Source organism: Nipponia nippon, unplaced genomic scaffold (assembly GCF_047370975.1).
Source record: "Nipponia nippon isolate SJK-2023a ecotype South Korea unplaced genomic scaffold, ASM4737097v1 scaffold_6, whole genome shotgun sequence".
NCBI classification, from domain to species: Eukaryota; Metazoa; Chordata; class Aves; order Pelecaniformes; family Threskiornithidae; genus Nipponia; species Nipponia nippon.
Window position 1 is genome coordinate 64,800,513 of NW_028262380.1, and position 26,907 is coordinate 64,827,419.

General features: G+C 43.2%; 1 protein-coding gene across 5 annotated transcripts in view; it reads left to right on the plus strand.

Annotated features, from left to right (window-relative positions):
* Positions 1–26,907, plus strand: part of AFF1 (ALF transcription elongation factor 1) — a 123,919-nt gene that overhangs the window by 68,847 nt on the left and 28,165 nt on the right. For all 5 annotated transcript variants that reach the window (XM_087737760.1, XM_087737756.1, XM_087737758.1 and 2 more), the window contains 4 exons: positions 20,772–20,816; positions 23,550–23,636; positions 24,423–24,459; positions 24,834–24,885. In XM_087737760.1, the coding sequence (XP_087593886.1) occupies positions 20,772–20,816; positions 23,550–23,636; positions 24,423–24,459; positions 24,834–24,885 (221 nt within the window). The remainder of the gene's footprint in view (positions 1–20,771; positions 20,817–23,549; positions 23,637–24,422; positions 24,460–24,833; positions 24,886–26,907) is intronic.

Below are 26,907 nucleotides of genomic sequence, written 5' to 3' on the forward strand. Positions count from 1 at the left end.
GCTTCTTGGGCTCTGTTGTGATTGCAGTTCTCTTGCCCCTGCAAGTGCTGCAGCAAGAAGTTGTTACCCTGTAGTATTGGTCAGCTCTCTGGTTTTCAATGAGCATGAGTATTAAGGGGAGAAAAATTTTCCTGCTGGTCTGATGATGAGTAACTTGAGAGGGCAGCTGGTATAGTCCTGTATTGCAGAAGTGATTCCCGATGTTACCTGGTAGGGTGTGAGATTGCCAGAGCTCACCGAAGAAGGCAGAGTGTAACCACTGCCACTGTAGGGGCAGCAATATTGGCTAGAGCACAGCTCTAGCATCCTTGGCAGGGACGGGCTCAGGGTGGGGGGACAGCTCTCTGCGAGCAGCCCTGCACGTGGGGACCTGACCTCTGCAGTCTCCAGCACTGGCTGCTTCTGAAGCTGAGGGCTGGTGCTAAACCAGTGATACACCGATCCTGAATTTCAACATCTCTGGCTGACGTGCTGTACCGTTTCCAAAGCTTGACTATACCAATACATTAATTTTTGAAATGATGTTCAGGAAGTAGTGGTATTCTTGCCCTGGCATACCACTCAATGTAGTCTGTTTTCTATCAGTCATGCCTCTCTTATTTGTTTCCTTGTGTGGTTATTCTGTGCTTCGAAGTTTCAGGTCTCATTTTTCATTTTCACTGATGTCTAATGATGTTGCCATCTGAATTATCTTTAATATCCCCCTCCTTCCCAAGCTTTAGCTGCCAGTTTTCATCATCATAATGATGAGCATTTATTACTTAGACAATTACTTAGTGCTTAATTGTTTTAAGCAGAAGAATATTTGAATTCCCAGTTGGAAAAGGTGCTATTCCTACCTTTCTGATCTGCTTTTCAGAACACTAATTTCTCTTTCTGAACTGTGTTAGCAGTGTTATATTTTCTTGCCAAATTGTTCAGTTGGTCAAATGGTTCATAAATGTCATTAGATATTGAGGTGCTCTTTTTGCATGAAGTCAGGTGTAGCAAATAGTGCGAGACATGATCTTGGCAGTCCATCCTGCTCCGAGCAAAAGGTCTGGGTGCATTTCCCAGAGAGGCTCTGCCGTCAGCCCAGCTGCCTTTGCATATACCCAACCACATGGAAAACAAACTGCAGCTGCCCACGGACATGCCTTAGCATTTATTTCAGACCCGGCAAGGGCTTGATGCTGGAAAGCGTCCTCTGCCCCCTCCCTTCCCCACAGCTACCTTCATCTAATAAAAGGTATTACTGCTTTCTATGAGTCCTGCTTCTCCAGGATACTGAATTTAACTACTTTGGCCTTTCTGCCTATTCTTAAGATGGAGCTTTTCTTAGAATTATAGAATCACAGAATCATTAAGGTTGGAAAAGACCCTTAAGATCAAGTCCAACCGTTAACCCAGCACTGCCAAGTCCACCACTAAACCATGTCCTCGAGCACCACATCTACCCTTCTTTTAAATACTTCAGGGATGGAGACTCAACCACTTCCCTGGGCAGCCTGGTCCAGTGCCTGACTACACTTTCAGTGAAGAAGTTTTTCCTAATATCCAACCTAAACCTCCCCTGGTGCAGCTTGAGGCCGTTTCCTCTCGTCCTATTGCTTGTTACTAGGGAGAAGAGACCGACCCGCACCTCGCTACAACCTCCTTTCAGGTAGTTGTAGAGAGCAAGAAGGTCCCCCCTCAGCCTCCTCTGCCCCAGGCTAAACAGCCCCAGCTCCCTCAGCCACTCCTAATAAGACTTGTGCTCCAGACCCTTCCCCAGCTTTGTTGCCGTTCTCTGGACACGCTCCAGCACCTCCATGTCCTCCTTGTAGGGAGGGGCCCAAAACTGAACACAGTACTCGAGGTGCGGCCTCACCAGTGCCGAGTACAGGGGCACCATCACCTCCCTGGTCCTGCTGGCCACACTATTTCTGATACAGGCCAGGATGCTGTTGGCCTCCTTGGCCACCTGGGCACACTGCTGGCTCATGTTCAGGCGGGTGTCAACTAACACCCCCAGGTCCTTTTCCACCAGACAGCTCTCCAGCCACTCCTCCCCCAGCCTGTAGCATTGCATGGGGTTGTTGTGCCCCAAGTGCAGGACCCGGCACTCAGCCTTGTTGAACCTCATGCAGTTGGCCCTGGCCCATCGATCCAGCCTGTCCAGGTCCCTCTGTAGGGCCTTCCTACCCTCCAGCAGATCAGCGCTTCCACCCAACAATTTCTTGAATCAAAGGAGGAAGGAACAAGTGTGATGGTTGCCTTGGCTGCTAAGGAAATACAGCTCAATAGTACTGGACTCATGGACTAATTTTTAACCAGTTAGTCACCTTTGATACTAGTAAAAAAATGAAACTTCACCTAAACTCCTGTTTCTTACAGAACCTCCAGTTTCGGTGACTTATCCAGATGTGCACTTTCCTTTCAAGATAAATAGTAACTATTGCTATTCAATACGTTGCTGTATAGCTTAGATTATGCCACAGTCACAAATATTATCTTGGCTGGTTTATTAAGCTTCATTAAGTCAAAAGAAAAATGTGTCCATTAAAAAAACCCCCAAAGTTTTCAGATCTCTTTTCCTCTTTCACTCTTTGAATTTAGAAAGAATAGCGACAACATAGCAATGCTTGCTTTTTCTTGAGAGTTGTTAAGAAAATTAAGTTTCTGTATTAGCAGAATTTTGAGAGAACTTATCCCTCTTGAATCAGAGCCTAAATTCAAATATTTGGTTTAGTGCACTGTTGAATTCAATAAACAAAGCACCCCCAAAGGGAGAAATTCCTAAAGTTTAGAGATCAAACCCACAGAAATGCAGAAAATTTTGAGTGAGCACTTACCCACGATTTTTAAGGCTAACCGCTGTATGTATTTACAAGTATTTTTCTGCATCTCTAGAATGAACACACTGGCAGGATAACTGCACATTTTAAAAGTCTATTGTAAAATAAACAATGTGTGGAACAATTCCTTATTAACGCTGTGGTATATATTGCTTTTAAAGCTTGTAGTTTTGGGGTTTTTTTTAACATGGCATAAGAACACTAGTTTTTTTAAAGATGCCTTATGCACATAGCATTTTGAATAGCAGTGGCTTATGAAGAACACTATAGGTTTTGGAAGATAGAGGGTGAATTCATCTAACAGGAGACAAAGTCATGTCAGATTTGGATCCTGCCAACCTACTCCTCCTTATACAAGGAATATTTTGGTTTCTTTCATCAGCCTGTCAGCTCATTGCTGTTCAGACTAAGTTGTAATTCAGGCTTGGTTGGACACCATCTGTTCACTAAAGGTGAGAGGTGCAGTATTTTCAGCCTGAATGTTTTCACTTGAAGCAAGCATTTTACTAAAGGTGCTCTTGGCTGTCATGTTGCTTGTCTATTTGCAGTTTTGCTTTGTTAATCCTTGGCTGGATGTGCTGAAAGAACACCATCTGCGCTTTACCGATGCAGAGGACAGGCTGACTTCCCTTGTCTCCTTGGTTTGCTCTACTGCAGAGCAGGGGCAGCTCCGTTCCTTCCCCTCCGCTACTACAGCGTTCATGTTACCACAGTAATACTACACGTTTCCATAATGAAAGCAAGAAGAGAAGCAGCGTGGTATTTATTTTCCTGTTTGCTATGGTAGCAGTAACCCCTTGGGTATGTCCTACCCTGTCCTTAGACATTTCCTCGGAGTCCTATGGCCCACAGCCTTCTGTGGTGCGCATGGAGGGGAACGCTTGTTGTCCAGCTTGCAGGAGGTTGTTTGGGGATTGCATGTGACACTGTCCCGATGTAGAGACTTTGCCTGAGAGAACATAAAGAACAAATTGCAGTACACAAAGGTGTTGAGCCCAATCCGTCGTATGACCACAGATCATTAACCTGCCTGCTCTCATCCCTGAAGTGTTCAAATAGTTTGAGTGTTTTGCCACTGGTTCATGGGAACTTTTCACACAAATATTGCCATCATATGAGCAATTATGTATGAAAGAAAGTATAGACAGTAAAACAGTAATACAGAAAATCTGGAAATGAGTGTAGTGGATGAGAGCCACAAGTAATTAAGTCTTCTCCAGTTTGCTGTCCCCAAATGCTGCTTCAGGGAAAGATGCAGAAAGCTTTTCCTGAGGCAGAGGTTGGCTGGTGTCTTGGTAATTCTTGTAACCATCTCCCCTTGGTTGGATTTTAATTATAAGCCATTCAGACAGCATGTTAAATAAACAAAAAAGCTGCTTCTTCCCTCCAGATTAGACAGACAAGGAAAGAAACAGTGAACTGACCCTGTCCTGTCCTCTCAGTATCGCTTTGTTTTCTGCCAGCAGTGTGAGCCTGGGAGGCTGATGGCCTGTGGCCTTCCTAATACACCTGACTTAGAGGGATCACTTCTCAAATGCCAGCCAGGTACATAAGCTCAGCACCTCCCACTTCACTTAGCTGCAGATAAAAATTATATGTGACAGCTCTGCGGCACATAAGCCTGGCCATAAAGAATTTCTGGGACTTGGGAAACACCATCTGCAGTCTTTAATGCAGAGTTGAGGGGATGATAAAAATGTCCTTTAAGGCACCTTACGTTTTGAATCATAACAGAGGCAAGTATCTTCTACATATGGATTTTAAATATTAATTGTAGATCGGTTGTTCTAGGCACAGCACGAGCAAAGCAGGTCCTAGAAGACTGTCCAGCCCTGGCCTCTGTACCCACCTGGCAAACAAGCTGAGCATGCTGCGGGCTTTGCACTGAGTGCGCAAAGCTGTTTGCTGAGGAGAAGATGGAAGTGTCTGTGCGTCAAGTAATCAGTCAAGTAATACTAATCATCTCCTAGCAGCGGGCCTTGTCAGCCTTGGACACTGCTTTTACAGCTGAAAGTTTAAGTTAAGATACTTCAACAGATAGTTTTGTATACTGGAAAGGGTGAGCAGGTAACTGGTGGACAGGACTTGCTACGGCTTCCAGTCTTCTGTGGCAAGACAGGGGAGCTTTCTTAAGAGACTTGTCCAATACTCATCTCAGGTGGAATAGCTTTCATCTGTGTATACATGACTTAATAAGGCACTTTGCTGTCCCAACCCCAAAACATCAAATCTAGAAATATTCTGTTTGCATTTAGGTCAGTTGTAAAACAATGGCGAAAGTTGCCTTTACAAGCAAAAGGATATCCTGCTATTTTTTTCCCACAGGTTAAGTTCCTTGGTTTGGAAGCATTTAAAAATATTTCTTAAATTTCCGTTAAGGTTTAAAAATAGCATCTAGGCTCCTTCTCAGTTAAGAACTTTGCTTTCTTAAGGAGAAAGATAAAATTCCTGTCCTCTCAGCACACGCGCTTTCTTTTTTTCCTTTGGGAATACTATCCTTGGACCCACTAACAAGCATCCCTGTATTCACTTCCCTCCCGCTTGCCATCTCTGATGATGCACTGGTGCTGGTGGCTGATGCCTTCCAGCTCCCCTCCAAGTTGTGTGGGCTGTCCCAGGCAGCAGCACAGAGCTGTGCCGGGTGCTGGCCTGGGGCTGGTGAGGCTGCTTCAGGCTCCAGCCTGCTTCTTCAATTCCTTTGTTTTCCAAGTTTTTATTTGCAGTGGTGGCAAGGCAGAGAGGTGGCATGGGGTACTGCTCTTCAAAACAGATGGACAAATAAAAGGTCTCGGTTCAGAAAAGCAGTCCTACTAAGTACTAAAACAGTGCGAGAGCCTGCATCTCCAAGTCTTGTTTACTCAGTCATTAAGGGGAAGTGCATCAAGTGTCACTGCTGCCATCATAAATCTAACTCAGCTCGTTTTCCAAGGGGAAAGTGGTGTTTGGAAGGGGAAAAAACTTCTGAGACAGCAGCAGTTAATTATCTGAGTTGATCCCCAGAACCACAGGACACCTCTCACCACTAAAAATCCCAGTTTCCTTGATGGTCTTAACAAATGTAGTTACTGTTTTCTTACCTTTTCATTGAACTCAAATGAAGATCAAGATTTACCATCAAATAATTTCTCAAGCTTACATTAGGGGATTTGGAAATGAAATACACTAGCTGTAATAAAATAATGTCTACTACATTACTGTTTCCATGGAAGGGAAACCATACTAGGGCCAAAATTATGGTTGACATCAGAAGTCAGCCTGCTTGAAGACTGTAGTTCTTATGTGATTCGAAGTTACTTCCAATATGAATGCCCAGGGTTTTGTGATGGCTGGCTCTGAGCATCTGTAAGATACACAGTAGTGGTCAAGAATGGGATGGGAAAGAGTGGAAGTTTGGGAGGCATGTGTAGGTTTTCAAGCGTTGCTAGATTTTTTTTTGGTTAGAGCAGTTGATTTGAGAACCGAAGTGCATCCTTTGTACTCACTCATTAATAAGTATCTTAATGCATAATTTTTTTTTTTTTTTTTTTTTTTAAAGAACCAAAAAGTAGCTATGCTCGGCTTGGATCTAAGTGCATAGAATTTATTTGCAAAATGCTATTTGCTTTTAAGAGCCTAATTCCTGCTGACCTCCAGCAAAACATGGACCCTTAAATGGATAAATCACTTTAGGAAGTAAAGCTAGAGCTCCTGAGAAACTTGAAACCTTTGAAATATATACCCCATCATTTACATTTCCTAACTTGTGCTGTATATTTATTTAATTATGGCATTTTGTGGTTTTCAGATAGCTTCGCTATAGTTGATGTATCATGCATATATATGTATTAGCCTTGATACAACATTCCTACTAATGATCATGTATTAAATTTTGCAGGTAACGTTGATGCACCCTCATGCATGATTTCATGCTATTTTTCTTTAGAAAAATGTTAAAAATCATTATCTTTCAACCAGGTCTGAGCTGTTTTCCCTTCCAGCCCCCAGAATAATAATACCGAAGCTGTGATTTCTCCTCTTGCCCTGCTCCTTTCCTGTGACTATTTTATGTTAGCAAAAATTCATATGTAAATTTAGTTATGTCAGCAGAGCACAGATTTATTTTATTTGTTCATCTGACAGATATTATCAACAAAAATCTCCTGTGACACGAGTTCTGTTTAGTTCTGCTGCTTGTACAGCTTCATCTGTATCAGCTGCAGTGACCAGCTTTTTTCTGGAGTAGGCTAGGCATCAAGCTACTCAAAATACTGTAGAAAGTATATCTAATAGCTTAAATTGCAACAAGGAGATAGATAGATAGATAGATAGATAGATAGATAGATAGATAGATAATCTCCTCTCATCTCTCTCTCATATATCTCTCTCTCATATATATATGAAATGAGAAAATACCTGAAATCATGGCTTGCTGCTCCTATTCAAATGCTTTTCATACCTGCAACATATACATTGAAAGACACCTTGTGTTTGTTCTGAAGGGAACAAGAGAACACAGACTCAGCCTGTTATGGACACAATAGTTACAGATTCATGTTAAGCAGTATTACAAATTACAAATTTACTGGAGAGACTTTAAGGGGACAGTAGGTAAGAAAGTTTTGCAGGATTAAGGGGTTGAAAATAAATGATTGAGAGGTACTATAGAGATGGTAGTTACAACGGGGAGGTGCTTTTGTGCAAAGGTTCTTTACGTAGAGCAATTTACTAGTGAAATAATCATCCTTGGCTGGAGTTATGGTCTACATGGCTGGATGCAGGTGGTGCTGTACTTAATTTTCATGTTTAATTTGTTTGGATTTCAATTTTATTATTATTAGATGAAGGCTAACAAGGGATGCACAAATTGCTTTCAGCAACTCAAGATTTTTAAAGAATCCGTTATTAAAACCTATCAACAGTCCATTCCCTGAGAACAAAAAGCTCTTTGCTCCTTCAGACAAAGGAAGACAAAATAGTGATTTTTTTTTTTCTTATGCTGTTTGAACACAAGAAGGAGGCCCATGCATTTATTTTTAGATTGAGCAAAATAATCCATCTCAGAGTTAGAAAAGCGTGTAAAATCTTTAAAGAATGTTTTATTTCCTCCAGGCGCCCACGCAGGAACATGACAGTACAACCATTGTTTACGGAGCATTTTGATGTAAAACGCTTAAATTGCCAGGATCATTCAGTGTCAGACGAAGAAAGCAAGAGTAGAAGTTCATGGAAATGATTTGATTTGTTTTCAAACCTGCGATGAGGGCGGTGGCAGGCTGGAGCTGCTCTCTTCTCTTGTGAGCTGGGCTGCTGGCTTGACATTGAGAAAGAAGCCGGAGAGTGCTTGGTGGTGTGGCATTGTTTCGGTGGAATAACTTCGTCGTTGCCTTGGAAAGCAGAAGAGTGGACTCAAATGGGTTAAGTGTGCTTGTGAAACCATCCACAGGGGACTTGGCTGCGTGCAAACTGCTGGTTAAATGCTGGTGCCCACAGAGGACCTGAAATAGCACCCAGAGAAATTATTTTAGAAGGACTTTGAGACTGGTGGATTGGATTTGTAGTCTACAATGAATTCTTGTGTGTCAAAAACAGTCAAGCAGCATAAACACAAATGTGAAAACAAATGCATTTATAATGTAATTTTGAACATTTTGTCTTGCTGGATGAGGGAGAGCCCTTCTGTACGTTTCTGTGGTGCCTCAGCGTTGTTTTAGTGTGCATAAAGCAAAAAGTATAACACGGTTTTCCTTTTTCATGAAATGTAGAAGTGAAAATGGTTGTAAGCAATGGCAAGCAGATCCACTTTAGCTTTGCTTTGGTTTGCTGGAATTATTCCAGTCTTACTCCATTACGTTCAAGGACTAAGTCGGTGAGAGGGGAGACGTAGGATGTGTTGCTTGTTTCTGCTCATCCTTCATCACTAAACCCACCCAGCTGGCTACCTGACGCTAGAACAACACTCGAACAAAAGCATCCCCAAAACTGTTATTTTTTTACACCTGCTGTGGTGTGCAGTGCCTTGTTAGTCCTGCACTAGGACCAACTTTCTTCTCTTTCCACAAAGAGAGTCTGGTAACAAGGCTTTTACGGAATTGGTTTTCTGTCTCAGTTTTCTTTGTGTTTCATTTCCTCTTTTTGTCCCTCTTCTATCTTCTTGCGTCTTTTTTGTTGTGGTGGTTGTGTTTTTGTTGAAATGAGGTGAGCTTGCTTCTTCTGTGCTAAAAATGATGCGTCTTGTGGTAATTTTTAACCTACCGTGAAAATTAATCCTAGTCCTAGGCAACCTGCTGAGAAAATTGCCTTCCCTTCTCACGGGTTTGTCGTTCTCTGACAGCAGCTTCCCGAATTCCCTACAACAGCTCAAGCTGGTGTTACAGGGACTCTGCTGCCAAATAGTATCTCTACATTATTTTACAGTAGTAATGAAACCTCAGGCAATATTCCGCATAACAAAATGGCCTTTAAAATCTGTAGCTATAATTTATGCAGCCAGTCATTAAGGACATATTTAGCTCTGTACAATTTGAGATTTTAAACAAACGGTATCAACAAAGATTTCACGACCAGATAATAAAAGTCCCTTTTTATTGTAAGTTTCTGAAATAAACGTTTTTGAGCTTAATACAAAAATAGCACCAAGGAAAACCTGAATCTATGCAAGTATTCCCACACTGAAGTTGGGGAAGAGATGGTCTCATCCTTAAAATACAGCTTGTTTTGAAGCCTTTGCACACTCTTTTATCTGATCTGTTATTGACTTAATCCAAAGTTCACCGGCAACAGTGCAAAGACTCATCTCAGTAAGTTTTAGCTCAAATTCTGTATTTTTCCTTTTAAAAATGCTAATACTTTTTTGTATGAACTTTTAAAAAAGAAACAAACAAACAAAAAACCAACCCCTACAGTTCCTGAATCTGAAAGAAATCAGAAAAATATCTTGTATTAACTACCTGCCTGCACCTCTCTCTTACTTGATGCAATTTTGCTGCTTTCGTTTGCTCTTCATCAGTGTCACTGCTTCCCCTGGGTAGTCAGTTCTCCTGTGGTTTGTAGGGGTCGTCTTTACTGCAGCAGCTGTGATAGCAATGTTTTCACTTCATATATTCTTGCAAAAACACACATGTTTACAAATGCAGGTGACATCTGAATAATTTTGACTTTTACGTATGCGTGTTTTGGGTTAACCACATGCCCTTTGAATTGGCTTCTCCTGCTGCTCCCGAATCCCTGCAGCATTGCAGATGGTGCGGGAATGTGGCAGAGAAACTCCTGTGCTATCCCAAGTGCTGGCTGTGCCTTCCCCGCAGACGGCTTTGCCGCCCGCTCAGCAGAGCCGCTTGCTGCGCAGCTGGGATGCTGCGGCTCTGCGCTGCGGTTAGTGAAGCCCTGCAGAGCGCCCGGGGCTTGTTCTGTACTGTTCCCAGCTCTGTGGGCTCTGCAGCCCCGCAGCGCTGTGAAGAGGAGCCAGCTGGCTTAAAAATCGCTGCTCCTTGTGTGTGGGCTCTTTACTGATCTCGATCCTCCACCAGTGATGTTGGTGCAAGATTTGCCTTTGGCTTCAGGTTGCTCTAAGCCGAGGAACCCACCTGCAGACAGGGAAAGTTGGCATGGTAGCGGACAGCAGCTGGTTGGTTTCTCCCTCTGTAGGTGAAATCAGGTTCACCTAAGTGGTTGGTGGTGCCAGATCTGAACAAGTTGCATTATATGAGAAGGGGTGGATGCTGATAAAACCTGTGGGTTGGAAATGAAAATGTGGTTTTGTGCCCCAGAGAGCTGTTGAGGTTAATAAGTTTCACCAGCACGTCCTGCACTTCAAAACCGAGTCATCACTTTCTTTTGTTTCCAATCTGTTTAGCTACAAGCAATTAAAAAAAACCCTGACCCGTAGTTCAGAGTACCAAGGCGAAAAACAGTGGGGGAAAAAAAAAAAACAGAGAAAATAGGGCATCATGACACAATCTTACCTATTTGCGTGCTTTCTAGGGAAAAGGAAATGTGCTGGTAGCAAAGCATACATTGATTGCATGGGAGGTTTTCTTTGTGTCTTTTTGAAAATCTAAAATACCAGGTTCATAAAGTCTTTGAAATTATTATTTTCAAGTTAATGCTGTATCAGGTGCAATATAAGAGGCACTTCAGATTTGTAAACTGCGAAGAATTGTAACACTTTTTCCACTGCAGTTCATGGGAATTTTACCACTGTAGTAGCAAGGTTAAGCTGTGAAGTGTAGGTGGTTGGCTCTGGATCCAAAGGGTTTACCAAACATCGGAAGCTGTGTAAAATTAAGACCTCTGCTCCCTCCAGGTGCGCTGAGCGTTAGTGGGAATGCGCTCTCCTTACCCCTCCGCTGCACCACTTTTGGTATTCATCTGGTGCTGTGGCCAGGTGATCACAGGAGGGGAATGATTGTCTGCCAGGTTAAGTCCTGGAGTGTCTCGGTGCAGGCACAGGCCAGCGCCAGGGGAAGGGAGGGGCAGCAGAGGGGTGCCTGTGGCCAGGGACCCTGCTGTCACTTGTCCTGGCAGTCACCGAGGGCTGTGTCGCCTTTCCTGTGCCGTCAAACCTCGCCCTCGAGCCTCAGAACAGTTTCTGCTGCAAAATTACTTTTGCTTTGTCTTCCCTTCTCCTCCCTGGCCCCCACTTGAGGCAAAAGGCTCAAAAGCAGAGTCCTGTTTTTGGTGACTCTGCTGGCGCTGACTCGCTCGCCTGCCCAAAAGAATTGCGGGGCTGATTTTTGCCTCAAGGCTACTGTTTTAGTTGGGCTTACTTTATAGCAGTTCCTTTTGTGTCGTCTGAGATTCAGTACTGCTAAAATAAATATTGTTCACTACAAGGTTCATGCTTAATGCTGGCTGAGGTCATACAAGACGAATCAAAATGTAAAGCTCGAAGGCATGATAATGTTGTTAGCATTGCTATTGAATTAGTCTTGGCTTGCCTTTCTGTTCCCCCTCACACCCCCCCCTTTTTTTTTTTAGCATATCTTAACAATTGCTATTCATGGTAAGAGAATTTTGTTGAATTGAGTGGATACTGTTTGAAAGATTGTTAGGGAACCTGTCTATCTACAAAATAAACCTTTAGCTGGTTGAGTTGGAAAAACTTTTTGTTTGTCACCCTGAGAAAGGGTTCCCCATGCATCAGGCACTTTTGGGAATCAGTAAGTGTGTGAGAGAGAGAGATCTGTTGAACAAGTCCACTGTGTCTGCAGCAAAATATAAACATCTTTTAGAAACGTGCTTAACGACCACCCATGCTGCTAGTTTGCTCGCCGGGTGGTGCCTGTCTGACTAGAAATGATTTTAATCACAATGTATTCACACAGTCCTCATATTTGTTCTGATAAATGCTCTCCTGAATAGATAACTAGGAATTGTTGCTTCAGCTTTCCCTGAAAGCAGCTCTGTCTCCACATCCTCTAAAAAAAGGTGGATGGAGTAAGCCAGGTTTCAGATCATTGGACCTGTCTTTGTATCATAGATGTATTTTAATCTGTTTTGTGATACAGAACATTTAAATATCCTTGGCAGAGAATATGCTTGGTGTCTGGTGTTCCTCAAGGTAGCATGCGAAAACCTTTATGAATTTGTGTGTTTAGGTGTTTGTTTCGCTCAACAAAGTAATTCAAGCTTCAAATTTTGGCAGCCTTTTTCAGTACACAGCAGAACATTATTGCATCCATAATCAACCATTAGTAGAGGCTTGTTTAAAATATGTATTGTCGTTTTTGTTGTCTAGGTCATTTTGGAAATGTGCTCTGCGTGTGTGTGCATCTCGCATTTATCTGTAGTATGGAGGGGGGGATTTTTAACTACACAAAAATGCAGGTGGAAAGTTGCTTTGAAGAGCAAGTTAGCATGCAATCCCTAGCGTGACTTGTGCGTGAGTAGGAGAGTCTGTCTATCTAATACGCAAGATCTCCTGCTCTGAGCTGGTTAAGCACATACGGGTGAAGTGAGGACAGGATGGTAGGCTTTGGTCTGATTTTGTCCTGCCTGTTGTTTTCAAACTAACCCTTCACACATATGCAATTTTGTGATCTTCATTGCATTCAAATGGCAAAAGCCTGTGCATTTGACATGAAAAAATAAATTTAAAGCTAAATATTTATATTAAAACATAGTAGCATATGGGAAGCAGCTGTAAACGTGACTTCTTCTTTAGCATGAACAGGTGACCTCTGCTAATAGTTGCAGTGGCAAAGCTCTCATTAGGAAACCAAAAACCTGACAACACAATGAAGGGCATGGAACTCATAATTGGCTTTTCTCATCCTTGCTGCGCTGCTTGCTTGCGTTTTCTCGGCAAAATTTCTAGTCTGAAATCAGGCAAAGAGCAGTAGCTGGCATACTTGAGCTACACACACACATTGCAAATCTATTTTGATTAGGAGGAGATAGCAGGCAGCGCATGAAATGCACGCGTGCTGTAGCTGTTCTTCACCTACGCCACTTGGGTATCTACAGGCACCGGTTTCACCTGAGATGAAGGAGACGGAGAAGCAGGGGGCTTGTTTGTGCGCGGGATGTCAGAGGGGCAGCTCTAAATGGGCTGTGACAGCAGAGGCAAGCAAATAAGCAGAAATAAGCAGTCGGGTGGAAATTACTGAGATGAGAAGGAACAGAAAGGTCTGTAACACCTTAGTGCTTGCCTGAAAGGCAGCCCGTATCCGTTCCAGTTAATATCTGCTTCCAGACGTCCTGTCCTTGTCTTTGTGCAATCTGTACTCCATTACCTCCGCTGGTCTTGTTTGAGCCCACACATCTCAGCAGTGCCACTCGGACTTCTGAAATAATGCATGGCCAACTCTCTTTTGGAGACGATTTTTTTGACAGCCTGCTTGAAAGTATTCTGCCACAGCCTCCTGACGAGGCAAGCTATTTAAAAACCAAGGAGAAAAGCTTCAGCCTCCCACTTCCATGTATGAGAGCTGTATGGTGCGTACGGTCCTTCAGCTCCATTTGGCACATGTGGCAGAGTGGGATAAAAATGTGTGCTGTAAATTGTAATGGAATAGCTTTTAAAAAAAGAAGCAACCTTAGAAGCTCTTCAACCCCATTCTCGTTAGCAAAAAAAGCACTGCATATTCCTTGTAGTATCTATGGCAAAACCTTATTTTTAAAAAGATGCCCAGTTTTTGAGTTTCCCAGCTTTGGCCAGTGTTGACTGCGTTGTGCCAGAGAGGAGAAAGCCAGGCTCTTGCAAGGGTCCTTTCAGCATCTCTGTGGTTTTCCCCTTCCCCCTCTAGCCATCACGCTGAGACCAGGGAGCAGGCTGCTGGTCCCTCCTGCTGTGACAGTCTAGTGGGTGTAACTGTGTCAGCGGGAAAAGAGCGCCGTGCCGGGAGGGTTGACGCTGTCCCTTTCCTGTGTTACTCCCTGGTTGGGGCACCACACTGCTTCTGGTTGACGGTTGGGTGTCTGGCCCACATGTTATCATGGCCAGTGGGGCATCTCATTTGCGTACCAGGTGGTTCCTCAAGCAGTTTAGTCTGGTTTGGGGTGATTCTTCTTATCCCGGTTTCCTTGTTCACCTCTCTTCAGCATGTCTAACAGAGCTGTGCAAGGCTCAGGGCCTAAGCAGAGCTTTGTGCTCATGAAAGTGCATGGTTTTTTGGAATTGCTCGTGAAGAGAGGACTTGGAGGTATTTCTGAGAGTTTTGTCACATGGTTGCTATGCAGCTTGAATTGAGTGCCTGTGCAGATTTTACATTGTTTTCTAAATGAAGAGCTCCCTCTCTTCTTTTGCAGATGTGTGCACCTATGCGTTTTTGCAAGCCTGTTGTAGTAAAGGCAGACTAGTTCCTCATGTAACTTCTAGGGCTTCTTATGTTTGTGTAGATGCTTGAAATTGTATTGGCCCCAATCCTGAAGTCCTTTTCAGCTCAGGATCGAAGTAGTACTGAATCTTTCAGTGGCTGGGTTTTTTTTTTGACTTTTAATGGGCAAGGGTAAATCCCATCACATAGTCAAATCAGCAGATCGTGTGCTACCCTAGTACGTATGGGGAGGGGATCACAAAATCTTTCACAGCCAGATTTCTAATAGATGCTTTAACTGTTAATTCCCCTTCTTTTCACCTCCTTTAGCATAAGGAAAGCTACTTCTGATGTGATTGAATGCATTATGGTACAGGAGACAAACATTTAACTTCCTCAGGGGAAGCACGATGCTATAGAGCAAAGCAAAATACTCTTTACCTCATCAGCTGCAGTAGGTTATCACGTAGATGGTAATTCCAGCAGATCTCTAGCTTTTGAGTTGTTTATGCTCTAATAAAGTGAAAGCATTAATGTCTTTATTACTCTGGTAAAGAAAGAAACTGCATTAAAATTTATCACCCAAGCATGTGGTATTTATATACATTTTTGCTTTCTGTAACCATACGTTGGCTTTCTGGCTACATTATTATGTTGTGCTGTGTGTGTGTAAGCGAGCAGAAAGGGAGTTGCTGGAATCTGTAGGAATTAATCAATTAATCTCTCTGAAGTAACTTCCTCAACTGCATTTTCCCAGAAGGAAAACAAGTACAGCAGCGTTTTCTGAAATGATTCTGAATTGGATGTCCTTCCCCACATCATTATCTGGGCAATGCACTTGCATATATCAGAGGTTTCCAAAGTGGTGTACCTACAGCAGATGCTAAAGGAAAGTGCACAACTTCTGTGTCAAAAAAAAACAAATCAAAACAAAATAACCTTCCCCCCAAAACCCTGGAAATATATGGTACCTCTTCTTTTATTTTATTTAAACTTTCACAGGTATCTGCATAGAGATTTCTTCTTGGCTGAGGTCAGTAGTAGTGAGGAGAAAGGAAGTGGGTGATTTTGTGCAACTACCAAGGGGAGAGAGTGGATGTGGGACTTAGGTCATGCTGGTCTGAGCTATTATGTTGAAGTTATGTTGAACCGAAAGGTTTGAGTGAAGTCCTTTTCAGAAACTTCAGCTATACCTAACAGTCTTTCTGACATACTGCCTTGTAGCACTGTCTTTTGTAAACCTTGAGGTGATATGTCTTTGCAAAATATTACTTGGCCTTCATCAGCCAGTTGTGCAGGTTGGTGAATTAGAAAAATATATATATTGCAAAAACTATAAAGAGGAAAGAATGTGGCAGTGTCTCACCATTTTAATAGCATGTTGCTTGTTCTTTAGTGACTGAGAGAGGCTTAAAAATCATATTAATGGTAGTCTCTGCATTTTTCTGTAGTCAAAATTTATTTAATGGCTTTGGCTTTATGTTTATCCAGCTTTTTGTTCCAAAAACCTTAAAACCAAACTTATCCTTGACACTGAAATGTCTGTTATGCCAATTAAGTCTGTGAGTCCTCATCAAAGAGATACTTGATTTTGTTTTGATGACCTTTTTAAACCTTTCTCTTTGCTTTTTAAGCTTGCAAGTAAGGAAGTCATCTATTAAATTAGCCTTGCAAAACTTATTATGGAAATTCGTCAGTCCAGATTCTGCTCCCATCATATATTATCATATGAGTCTACTTTTAAATTTGTCCCTTAAATTATTGGTCAGGCAACAGGCATGAACCGTGTTAATGAGTCTGTGTCTGGCTGTTTCCTGGGATTTTTGTGGATAAGCACTGCAAGTTACAAAGGTGGCAGTTTCTTCTGCCTGCTCTCTTAAAGTAGTTTTCTGTCTTTCTGAACAAGATTTCTTTCCAAGTTACATCCACTTGTTTAACCTCTCCAGAATCTGTGGGCCTGCATCAGCAGAGGAACTGGGCTGGGGTCTTGGGTCAGATGTGAGTACCTGCCTGCAGCTGGACGTGCACATCTGGCTCTGGCGGTGCCTTCTGCTGGGGGAGATGGTAAATGGAGAAGCATGCTGCCCTGCAGATGTTTTTGGAGGCTGAGAGATCACTGGGAGGTGGGCTTTTGCTTGAGCAAAACCAGACTTTTTGGAACATAAATTAGTATTATTGCTGATGGGGGTGGCTGTTAACTGAAGCGCAGCATTGGTTTGGATGGGAATGTTGGCATTAAAAAGCAAAACCAAAACAAAACCCCAGCACCCCAATGGTTCTGGATGTCCTGTTTTTGCGCTTGACCTCGGCCATCAAAACGTTTTGTGAGCAACACTCAGAGGCGTCCGTGTCATTCCCAAACTGACAGTGAGTATGAATGTGGCATGAGGAAATCCTAGCTGGAGATTGTGCAGATGTCAGTGTCAGCCAGCAAATATGCACAGGGCTTAGATCGAGTTGTCTGTGGGGAGTATGTTACAGTGTTCCCTGTAAAGGCTGTAAAACTGCTAGCAGGGGTAGACAACAACATGTAATATTTGATCTTCTACACCCACAGTCCTCCGTGGAGCTCTTCTCAGTGATTTCTTTGGCTTTAGGGCTTTTTAACTCTTCTTTGAGCAGCATTGTATTTCTCCTTTTCCCTAAACTCTTCTCAAAACTGGCAAGGACTGGGTGGTAATTGTGGTTTAATGGTAGTTTACAGGCTGAAACACAGCCGAGATGTGACTTGAAGAAAAAAAAAAAAGGGCAAAAAATTACTCAGCATGCAGAAAAGCCCAGCTCCTTCAGGCACTGGATGCATAGCTTTGTAAAAAATGGGGATTCCTCAGACACTGCAGCTGAGACGGAGCGAAAGGGTGCGTGCCCGCTCTCGCCAGGGCCACTGGGTCTGGGGCACAGGCTGTAGAAATGACAGTCGCAGTCCTGCCTGAGAGACAGGAGGGTTCCCCAGTGCAGTCAATGGCTCTGACCAGTTTTGTTGTGGTTTTGGCACTGAAAACAAATTTTCTGTGCATGTCCTGAACAGTCTGTGATTTTAATCTCTAGAGCAAACGTTTCCCCATGTATTTGATACGGGTGTTGCAAGTCCATTTGTGGGCAGCGGTTTTGTTTGCCCGTTGCACATTTTACTCCTGGTGAAAGTGTTGTTCGGTTTTTCAGCCTTAGGGTGCAGCAGGATAGCAGAACAGAGATTAAAGATGCCTGAAAACCCATGCTCTTCAGGGAGAGTCTCCAGCAGGGGCATGGGCTTCCTAGCATGTCCTAACTTAGCAGCTCGGAGTAAACTGCTGGCCAAAGACAAAAGCAATCCTGAGCATCCCCGGTACTTTATGTTCTGTATCTCCAGAGCTGCATGTATTTTGGGGGCATGTACTTAAACCTTGTGTCTTTAAAAAAAAAAAAAACAAACAAAAAAACATCAACAACACCCCCCACTCCCCCCCCCCCCCCCAAATAGAGGCCCTTGTGCTGTCGATGCAGACTTCTGCAGTACTTGTTCGGTACCATGTGTTTCCTTTCCTTTAAATTTTGTGCCGTGAAGAAGAAAGGGGTTTGTGCTAAGCCACCGGGCCTGTGAAGAACAGCAGACAGTCACTGAACAGTGCCCTTTGGGGTTACAATAAATCCTCCTGACAATTGCGCTATAAATACTCATTGTACGTAAACCTGTATCAATTTCAAAGCCTCTTCAGGCTTATCTGAAAGACCTTCAAGAAGGGGTGTGAGTTGTTTGGCAGGGATAAGAGAGGTCCAAACTGGACCTTGCAGATATTCTCTGATTCTCAGGTTAATTGAATTCCACTTTTGTCATCAGTTATCACCTCATAAAACTTAAGTTTCTGGAATGGGAGAAGCAAACTGATTTTGATTTGTTGCAATCAATCCATTGTAGAGAGAGTTTTTGAATACTTTGTCCAGGCAGGATCTTGATTCCTTATCTGTTTTGTGGGAAGGGTTTTTACTGTGGTGCTCTCATGGGGTATCTCAGGAGCTTTTTGAAGCAATCTGCTAGTTGAACGCTGCTTTTCTGTACAGCAAGATGCAAGTTCCTGAGTCTGCTGTCCACCACTTATTAAATTAAGAAGTAAATTAAGTGGTTGAGCTACCAGGTTAAGCTTGCTGGGAAGAAAAATAGGAAAAGAGGGATCCCTTTTTGGCACTGTGAGTTATGAAGCATCCCGATCTCTTGCCACGTGGTAGAAGTCGCCTGCTGTTTGCTCTCCCTCTCCCATCCTCCTGCCTGCTGTGGGATGCTTCTGCAAGCCTTGCTAGGTCCCAGCCCCTTGCTTCATTCGCGTGACTCATCTGGCCATGCCTCAGCTTCCCTTTGTCTCCGGGTGAGTAAGGTCAGAAGCAGCTATCTGTGCGTGATTTTCTGAAGAAAAGTCAAATGAGCCCTGCCTTGACGAGAGCTTTATGTAGACACCGACAAATGAGGTTGCAGTGAAAAGAGATTCCTCATCTCCTCTTCTCCCTCCAATGTAAATAGTGCAGCATATGGGAAACAGATGCGTGAGTTTTCTGTGCGAGTGCTAAGGATGGCACTTTTTGACTTTAATAAAGTGTTTGCATGCTTTGCTGTTTACCTCGTCCTGGAGAAGATCCTTCTGATCAGGCACTATAGTTCACTGCCCTCTTCCTTTAACACGAGGAACATCTTCCTGGCCTTTCCCTTTCAGCAATTACACCGATAGCTGGATGTTTCCATTGAACCTCTTGTTTATAGGCAAGAAACTGGTCTTGGATGCACTTTGCTCCTTATAACTGCTCAGCTCTTTGGTTGTTTTTCATTTCAGTTTCCTTTAATGATATCAGTTGGGAAAAGACATGTAAAGACAGGTACTTTCAAAACACATGCCTTGCTAGTAGATGAGAAGCCGATCTGTCGAAGCGAAGTGATGTTCCCCATGGCCAGGTGGCAGGTCAGTGTGTGGAAGCAGCGCGGGTCCTGCTGCAGAGCATCCCCAGCACCTGGTGCTGCTGGTGGCGCTGGACGGAGGGCACTGCTGCTGTATCCTCTCCCGCCGCGCACAGCCTGGGCATGGGGCAGGTGGGCTCTCTCAGGGGGCATCGCCGCTCGCCCTGGCTGTGCGGTCACCCGCGTCCCCACGTGCCTCGGGAACAGGAGGTGTTCTCTGCGCTTGTCCCAGCCCCCGCCTTGCCCACGCTGCCGATGTGTGGTGTCGCGTGTGTGCAGAGGGGTGTTCTGCCAGGAGCTGCTAAGTGGTTTTGCTGATACATTAAAAGCAGATTTAGGTGTTTGCACAAGCTGCCATGTCTGCTGTTTATTATATAACTGGCAAATATTAGCATTGCTTTTGCTTTGTACTCTTCCCCAGAGCTTCGTCACGCCTGGGCTCGTGAGCTTGGTTGAAGGCAGCTGCAGGCACTGCCGCGGCTGTTTCCTGATCCCCTTCAGGTGGTGTTGGTGGCGTGCCAGGGCACCACCGGGGAGCTGGCCCCAGTCAGAGGTCCTCACCACGCTTGCCTTGAGGAGCCCTGGACCCAGCCAGGAGGGCATGTGGTGGTCACTGCCTGGGCTCCAGCAAAACAGGTGGGGGAGGTACAGGGGCAGTCCCTTGATCCAGATCCAGGTCGTCTGCAGGCTTTTCTAGAAATCATCATGTTGCTCCTGCCTGGCGGTATGTTCGAGGTTTTATTCTGAACTGCACAAGTTACAATTATATTGCTTTTCTATTTTTTAATGGCAGTTGATGTTCCCATGAGTTCAAGAGCTGACATTCAAGTGCCTGGTGCATGATTCCTCCAGTTAAAACCACCTCTACTTTGCCTTCTCCAAGCTTAGGGCTTTATACTGGCTTCTTTCTCTGCTGAGTCCACATGGGTGCATAGAAGACTGCAAGTCATAAAACAAGAGGAATCCTGTCAGCTGAACGAGTACCATTGTTTAATGATCTCTGTTTCTCTTCATGTGATTTCCTCAAGAGATGCTGTTTGGAGACACTTCCCTTGTTTCTCATCTTTCTTAGAATATATCTTCTACTAAAGACTTGAAAACAACAGGCTTTGTAGAAGTGCATTATTAACTGCCCTTCTGATGGGGCTTTTATTTCTTATTAGCATTTTGTTATTAATGGACTTCCATCAAATGTATAGAACCATTGGTAAGCAAATGTTTGATGGGTGCATCTGTTTGTCTCATGTCAGTTAGTAAAAACAAAACAAACTCATGCTGCTTTCCTCTTTTTTATTTTAGCAAACCTTCCCCAGTGATGTCCACTCCATTGAAGAAATTTTGAAGGTAGGTGCTCTTAAATAATAGATATCTGTGTTTGCTTGTATTTTGCATGCATTAGTGTGTGGGGAAAAAATATCGCTCTGTTTCTGTTCTGTCAGGGGATGTTGCAATCACTAAAAGTGTGGTTTGGGGTACACTGTGGAGAAGTAAAGATAAAAGTTAGCTTCGGATACAGCTGGAGTTGTAAGACCGGTCTTTCTATCAGTGTATAAGTATAATATAGTCTGGTGCAGTCCACGAGCAAGACTGACAAGTCATCTGAAACAGCCAGAGCTGCTCCTTCGTCAAGTCAGGGGGTTGCCACCACTGAGCGCACTTCCTCCAAAGGCACTGGACGTGCTGCCTCCTGTCCGTGCTGCCAGCCTCAGCAGCGTGGCCCTGAACGGGAGCGTGCACCTGCATCCTTCCCACCCACCTGCACGCGGCACCGCTGCTGGCCTGCTGCTTCTTCACTGTAATTCTAGTCGGTTTGTGCAAAGCTAAGCCAGCTCTAATGCAAAACTGTCCCTGTAACCTTGTGTCAGGGCTGGCTCTGTGAGCAGTGCACGATCTCCCGGTAGCTGGGTCTGAGCACGTGTCACTCATTCACTGTGCATGATGTAAAAGGCACTGTGATCTGCAAGCTGGTCATGCTGATACTGAGAAGACAGTTCCTTGATGTCAAATATTATTCTGAGACACTGAAGTCCTAACAGAGGTGTTTGGTTTCTGCTAGTCACTTCCCTCACTGTTGCTTCAGGTTGCAAAATCCTGATGCCTTTATTGCTCTCAAGAAGCTGTTGTTGGGGCAGCGTTTTAGCTGAAAGGTAGTTGCGCAGAGGTGCTCACTAGCTGCTGTGTGCTGGTTGGTGTTGCAGCACGAGTACTCCGCCTGGAAGTACTGCATCCTTCTGTGTTTCACGAGACATCCTCTTTTCTTGCCTGTTAGTAGTGCATAAGGCTATTTTTATAGCAACCACATGGAAGCATGTACAAATACATGAAGAGGTGTAGTGCAGTATATTGAGGAGTTTATCATCTATGGAAAGGTTGCACAGCTCGTGAGTGAAGTGAGCAATGAACTGAACAGTGGGAGGGAGAAAGAAGGCTGCAAGGGTGGTAACAGTGCGATCAAATAGTTACCTTGGTTAGTTGTAGGCTGCTTCTAGTTCTTGCACCGAAACCCCTGTAGATTGCTCTGATCCCTGCTTACACAGCCAAAGGTAGCAATGTGGTTTCGTTCCCTGTAAATCTTTGCATTTCGTGTTATTAATGGATAACGATAGTTTCCTAACAGATAAGGGACGCTTCTGAATTTTCATATTTGTGCCTTGATGAAAAAATGGCACTTGTAAATTACGACACTAGTAGAGATTTTCACACTTCGGTCTATTTGGTGCCAAAAGTGCAAAAATGTACTTTGCACTGACACGTTCCTCATTCATTTCTTTTAAGCCCCTGAGGAAACTGCATGTGGTGCATGCTTGTCATGAGATGTGTTCAGCATGAACGTAATTCCTAACTTTCTGAGCTGAGCAAAGTGCCAGTATTGTGTTACTCTGCATGCTGCTTTCTGCAGGAAGCTGGCAGGGAGCAGCTGTGATGACAGCCACTCTGGATGGGGATGGTGGGTGCACACCTTGAGTACAGAGGTGATGTTGGGCTGGGGGGGAAATCCTGAGAGAACTATTCCTGGAAAGGCAGTGAGGGTGGCAGGCCATATGAATTCATTTACTTCTTGGAGTGACTATTATGCTCTTCAGGATTTAAAACTTGAGGATCAGGAGCCAAGCAAAGTCTGTCTTGTGTAATTTCAACAAGGTATTTCTGAATTTCTGAGCCCCAACCTCCCCAAAGGCCTCGTCAAGATTAACCCCCATTGAAGTATTTTAGCATATGTTCAAGACAAAGATCCTTGTCTGTGCTAGGCTTTTCACATGTATTCATTGCAGTGCAAGCCAAGACTTTAGTACACTTGTCTGGGCCCAGCTGTGGTGCCAGAAGAGGCAGGCTGGAGGTTGATCTCGCCTGCCGAGCCCTATCCCATAGCTGTGGTGTTTGTGCTCTGCTTTCACCTGGACCATGGCTGAGCCCAAGAAGCTGGTACCTGGCAATGATGATGGGTGAGAGTAAAGGCAGGGGAACAGGGCAGAAGGATTCCTAAAGACATAGCACATGGGACAGTCTTTTTCTTTGGTTTGAAACCACGTCCCGGAGCTCTGTGTCAAAGGCATCTTGGTCGGTCAGAGCAAAAGCCAGTGTTTCAGACAAAATAGCATGGGGAGCAGCTGGTAGTCAGAGCTCTCTGGCTGACCTCCTCGAGTTATGAAAAGCCTTTCGGAGTGTCGTTGCTGTAAGAGGATATAAGAATTTCCGTAATAGGCAAGTCCTGTGCTTTGAAAAGCCCTAGAACTACTCATATACGGGTTTTATTTACTTTTCCTTTTATTAACTGTGATAGCTGTAAGGCTGAGGCCTAATCCTGCAAACACAGTAAGTACTTAACTCTCCACAAGCTTCACTGAGATTGCTGTTACTTGGGCAATGCAAGTATGCTTGCAGAAAAGGACCAAGTCCTCACCATGGTCTGGCTGCTGCGCTCAAAGAAGGGCTTCTCGTTGCGGTACCGTCTCTTGGGTTTATGATCGGGTCGACAAGGACTTTTTTGGTAGATCCGTACGAATCTCTTAAGCGTAAAACTTCACCTGCGTGTATCAGCAAAAATACTGTAAGCTGCTTCTCTCAATCTCTTTCCAGGAAATGACCCACTCATGGCCACCTCCCCTGACAGCTATTCATACGCCTAGTACGGCAGAGCCTTCCAAATTTCCGTTCCCAACAAAGGTAAAACACCCTCTTTTTGCCAGGGCTTTTGATAAATTAGAAAAGAGCTTTCCGGCTCTTGCATGTGTTTTCATCTGATTTTGTCCTCCTTTCTAAAGGCTGTTAGGAGAGATTATCTTTAGAAGAAGTCAGATAAATTAAAGCACAATGGATCTCGAGTTGTATAACGGCTGCTTGCAACACATCGTTTTACTGAGAATTAGATCAGATTGTGCTTCTGAGTAATTGTTTTTGAGTGGGCTATATAGTAGTGTAATTATCTTTCCTCTTTTTTTGTTTTTTAAGCAAGCTTTGTATTTTCAGAGTTGTAAGATGTCTGAGCCAGAGGGGGGGTGAATGAATAATGTTTCAGTGACTTACACATTTTTTTATAATTGTGGGCTTCAAATGTGACTGCTTTTCAGAAACATTTTAAGCATCTCATCTCTGTTGCAGCACAAAAACCATTTTATCTTTATTGTCAGCAAAAATATTTGCTGACTGTGTTAGACAGAAGTGTTTGGCAGCTCTTATGTTTGTTTGTTTTTTTTATATTTCTTCAAAAATGCACATACCACTAATGCGCAAGCAACACATTTTTAGTGGCAGCAGCATGTACCATTTCTGTCTATGCTAACCTACATCAGGCCAGCTTAGACTACTGGACACTTCAAAGTCATACTTTGACAAGTCAGTCAAAGCATTTATTACAGTAAGTAAAGCACGGAAAATAAATCATCGATATGCTCTATTAAGAGAGAGCTGATTTACTTTATTCTCAATTTGCACTTTGTCCTTTCTTTCTAGGAATCGCAGCATGTTGGATCTGTAGCACAGAATCAGAGTAAGTAGAAATCCAAAGAAAACACACCGTTATATGTGTATTGACAGATAGTTTTGTGTGTTATATGTTGAGGAGAACATCACATGTTTACATTGATTAAGGAGCATGATTTCCTGTGCTTTGTTGAACAGCGATGAATTTAGAAAATGCGTAAGAGATTGTATACATTCATTACCTAGAAATTAAGGCAACAGTTCAGCAGAGAACAAACACTATTTCATTAGGAAACCCCATTTGGAGTGATGAATAATCTCAATGGCAAACAATTATGTCCTGGAAGAAAGTGACTTTCTAATCTGATGCTCAGAGACCATAGGGTAAAATACGCTACAAGTGAGGCAAATAAAACCAACTGATTCATTTTTGATTTACAGAACAGTATGACGCACCTTCAAAAACGTTGCCTAGTTCTCAACCAAGAACATCGTAAGTAACCAGACTCAGTTCCCATCTCTACTGTGCAGTTACTTAAAAGAACCTGGAATGAATTAAAATTTGGTTTACTTGATCATTCCACAGATTAAGGTTTTTATCAGTCTGATTTTTCTCAGAAAATTTCAATGCAGGGAATTTTCACCAAAAGAAACATTACTGTGTCATGATTATGATGACTGTGTTAAAAACAAAACAAAACTGAAGAAAAAAAACCCCAACTATTAATGTACCAGACTGAAGATTTTTTGTGCTTTTAATCTGTGGCTGCTTAACATCTTGTCACACCCAGTTCTTTTCAAACTACTAATAATGCATTCAACTGACATAAATTATAAGGGATACCAACTGAATCTGATCTATTCTGCATATTGTATTGAAGCCTGTGAGGGCTAGTAAAGCGACAGCTACAAAAACTGTGAAAACTAGAGGTGAAATTTTAAGGCAATCGTATGGTATAACTTTCTGCAATTGCCCAAGGAAAGGCTTTTATAAAAAGTGTGTCTTAATTTTATTTTTATTTAAAACAAACAAACAAAGAAACAAACTTTCATGTGGACTTTCTGAAGACCTCAATTTATATTCTAATAATGTTAGGTAGTTGCAAAGTGGGGTGAAGATGAAATTTCTATAGCTCTTTTTAATAGTATTTATATATTTCTACTTTTCTTTATATATTTCTTCTTTTCCCTATCATGTTATGTTTTCTCTCAGAAGAAAGCTTCTTAGAATTTGAGTCTCAGTGTAAGATGTTTATGCATTATCACTACAAAAGTTTTACAAGGCTAGGAAGGAGTGCCAACTAGTAAATGAATCGCTCCAATAGTAAATTTTAAATTGGTGGATACAATAACTTGGTACTGTCCTTGTAGGTGAAAGTGGTTATCTATTAATTAGGTTAATTACAGAAATTGCTTGAAAGTAGTTTTGTGTGGGCTGACGTTGGTGTTTCAGGATTAACCTGGCCAGATGGCAGCATTGATAGGTTCTGAGCCCCAAGTAACAAATAGAAATCTTTCCATGTCTGGAAGGCTAAGGGGTCTGTGTGCACAGCAATTGCTGAAGCATTAAATGCCTATCAGTTGATGTGATATATAAAGATCTCAAGTTACTCCATGATATTTTGTTCCATGGAAGGCTGCAAACTACAGACTACAAAGCTTACTCCACCTGTTTTCCTTTTCTTATCATGAACATTTAATTAAAAAAAAACAAAACTGGCCTAGTCACAAATAAGAGAAAGAGCATCTCTCCATCTTGGTTGAGATGGTAGAATTTTGCACTCAAGCTCTGTAAGATCTGTAAAACAACCCTTCTCATACTGTTCCAGCATCACGCAGAGGAGCCCTCGCTGGCCGGGAATGTGGGATAGCGTCTTGCTGAGCCGTCAGCTACTCCCTTAATCCATTCTTTATTTTGCTCCTCCTTCTTCCACCCCAGCTCGTTCCTCCTGAATAATTTCTGGAACTTTGCATTGCACTATTAAAAATACTAGCTTCAACTGCTCTGGGCTCTGCCTTCCTCCTCAGCTACCCTACAACCATCATCTTTATTTCAACTCTTCTCAGCTTCTTATAAAAATCCCGCTAGCACTTTAGTCAGTTGTCCAGGTGGCAGAGAGAGAAGAGACTTCTACTGTAGGCAAGAATCTGAAAATACTCCTTTTTTAGCCCAAAGGTCCAGAATTGTAAATTTGGCATGGTACATAGCTCTGTCCTTAGCCAACATCCCCTCTCTGCTCAGCGTCCATGCAGGCACTTCAGAGCCGGCGCTCATCTACCAGGGAGATGCGTACCCACGATTGACAAAGGCAGTTGAAGTCGGAGGAACAGGGTGGCCTGGGTTTATGTCCGCAATGGAGTCAAGCGAGATTTGCCCAAGGACTTCCTCTATGTCTTTCCCTTGAACTGATGCATCCCGTCTTTTTTGTTTTGTTTTTGTTTTCATTTGCACAACAGGGCTTGCTTTCTTTGCTGTTCAAAGTGCATGTGACTGTCTGAAAATTCAGCTGCCTAG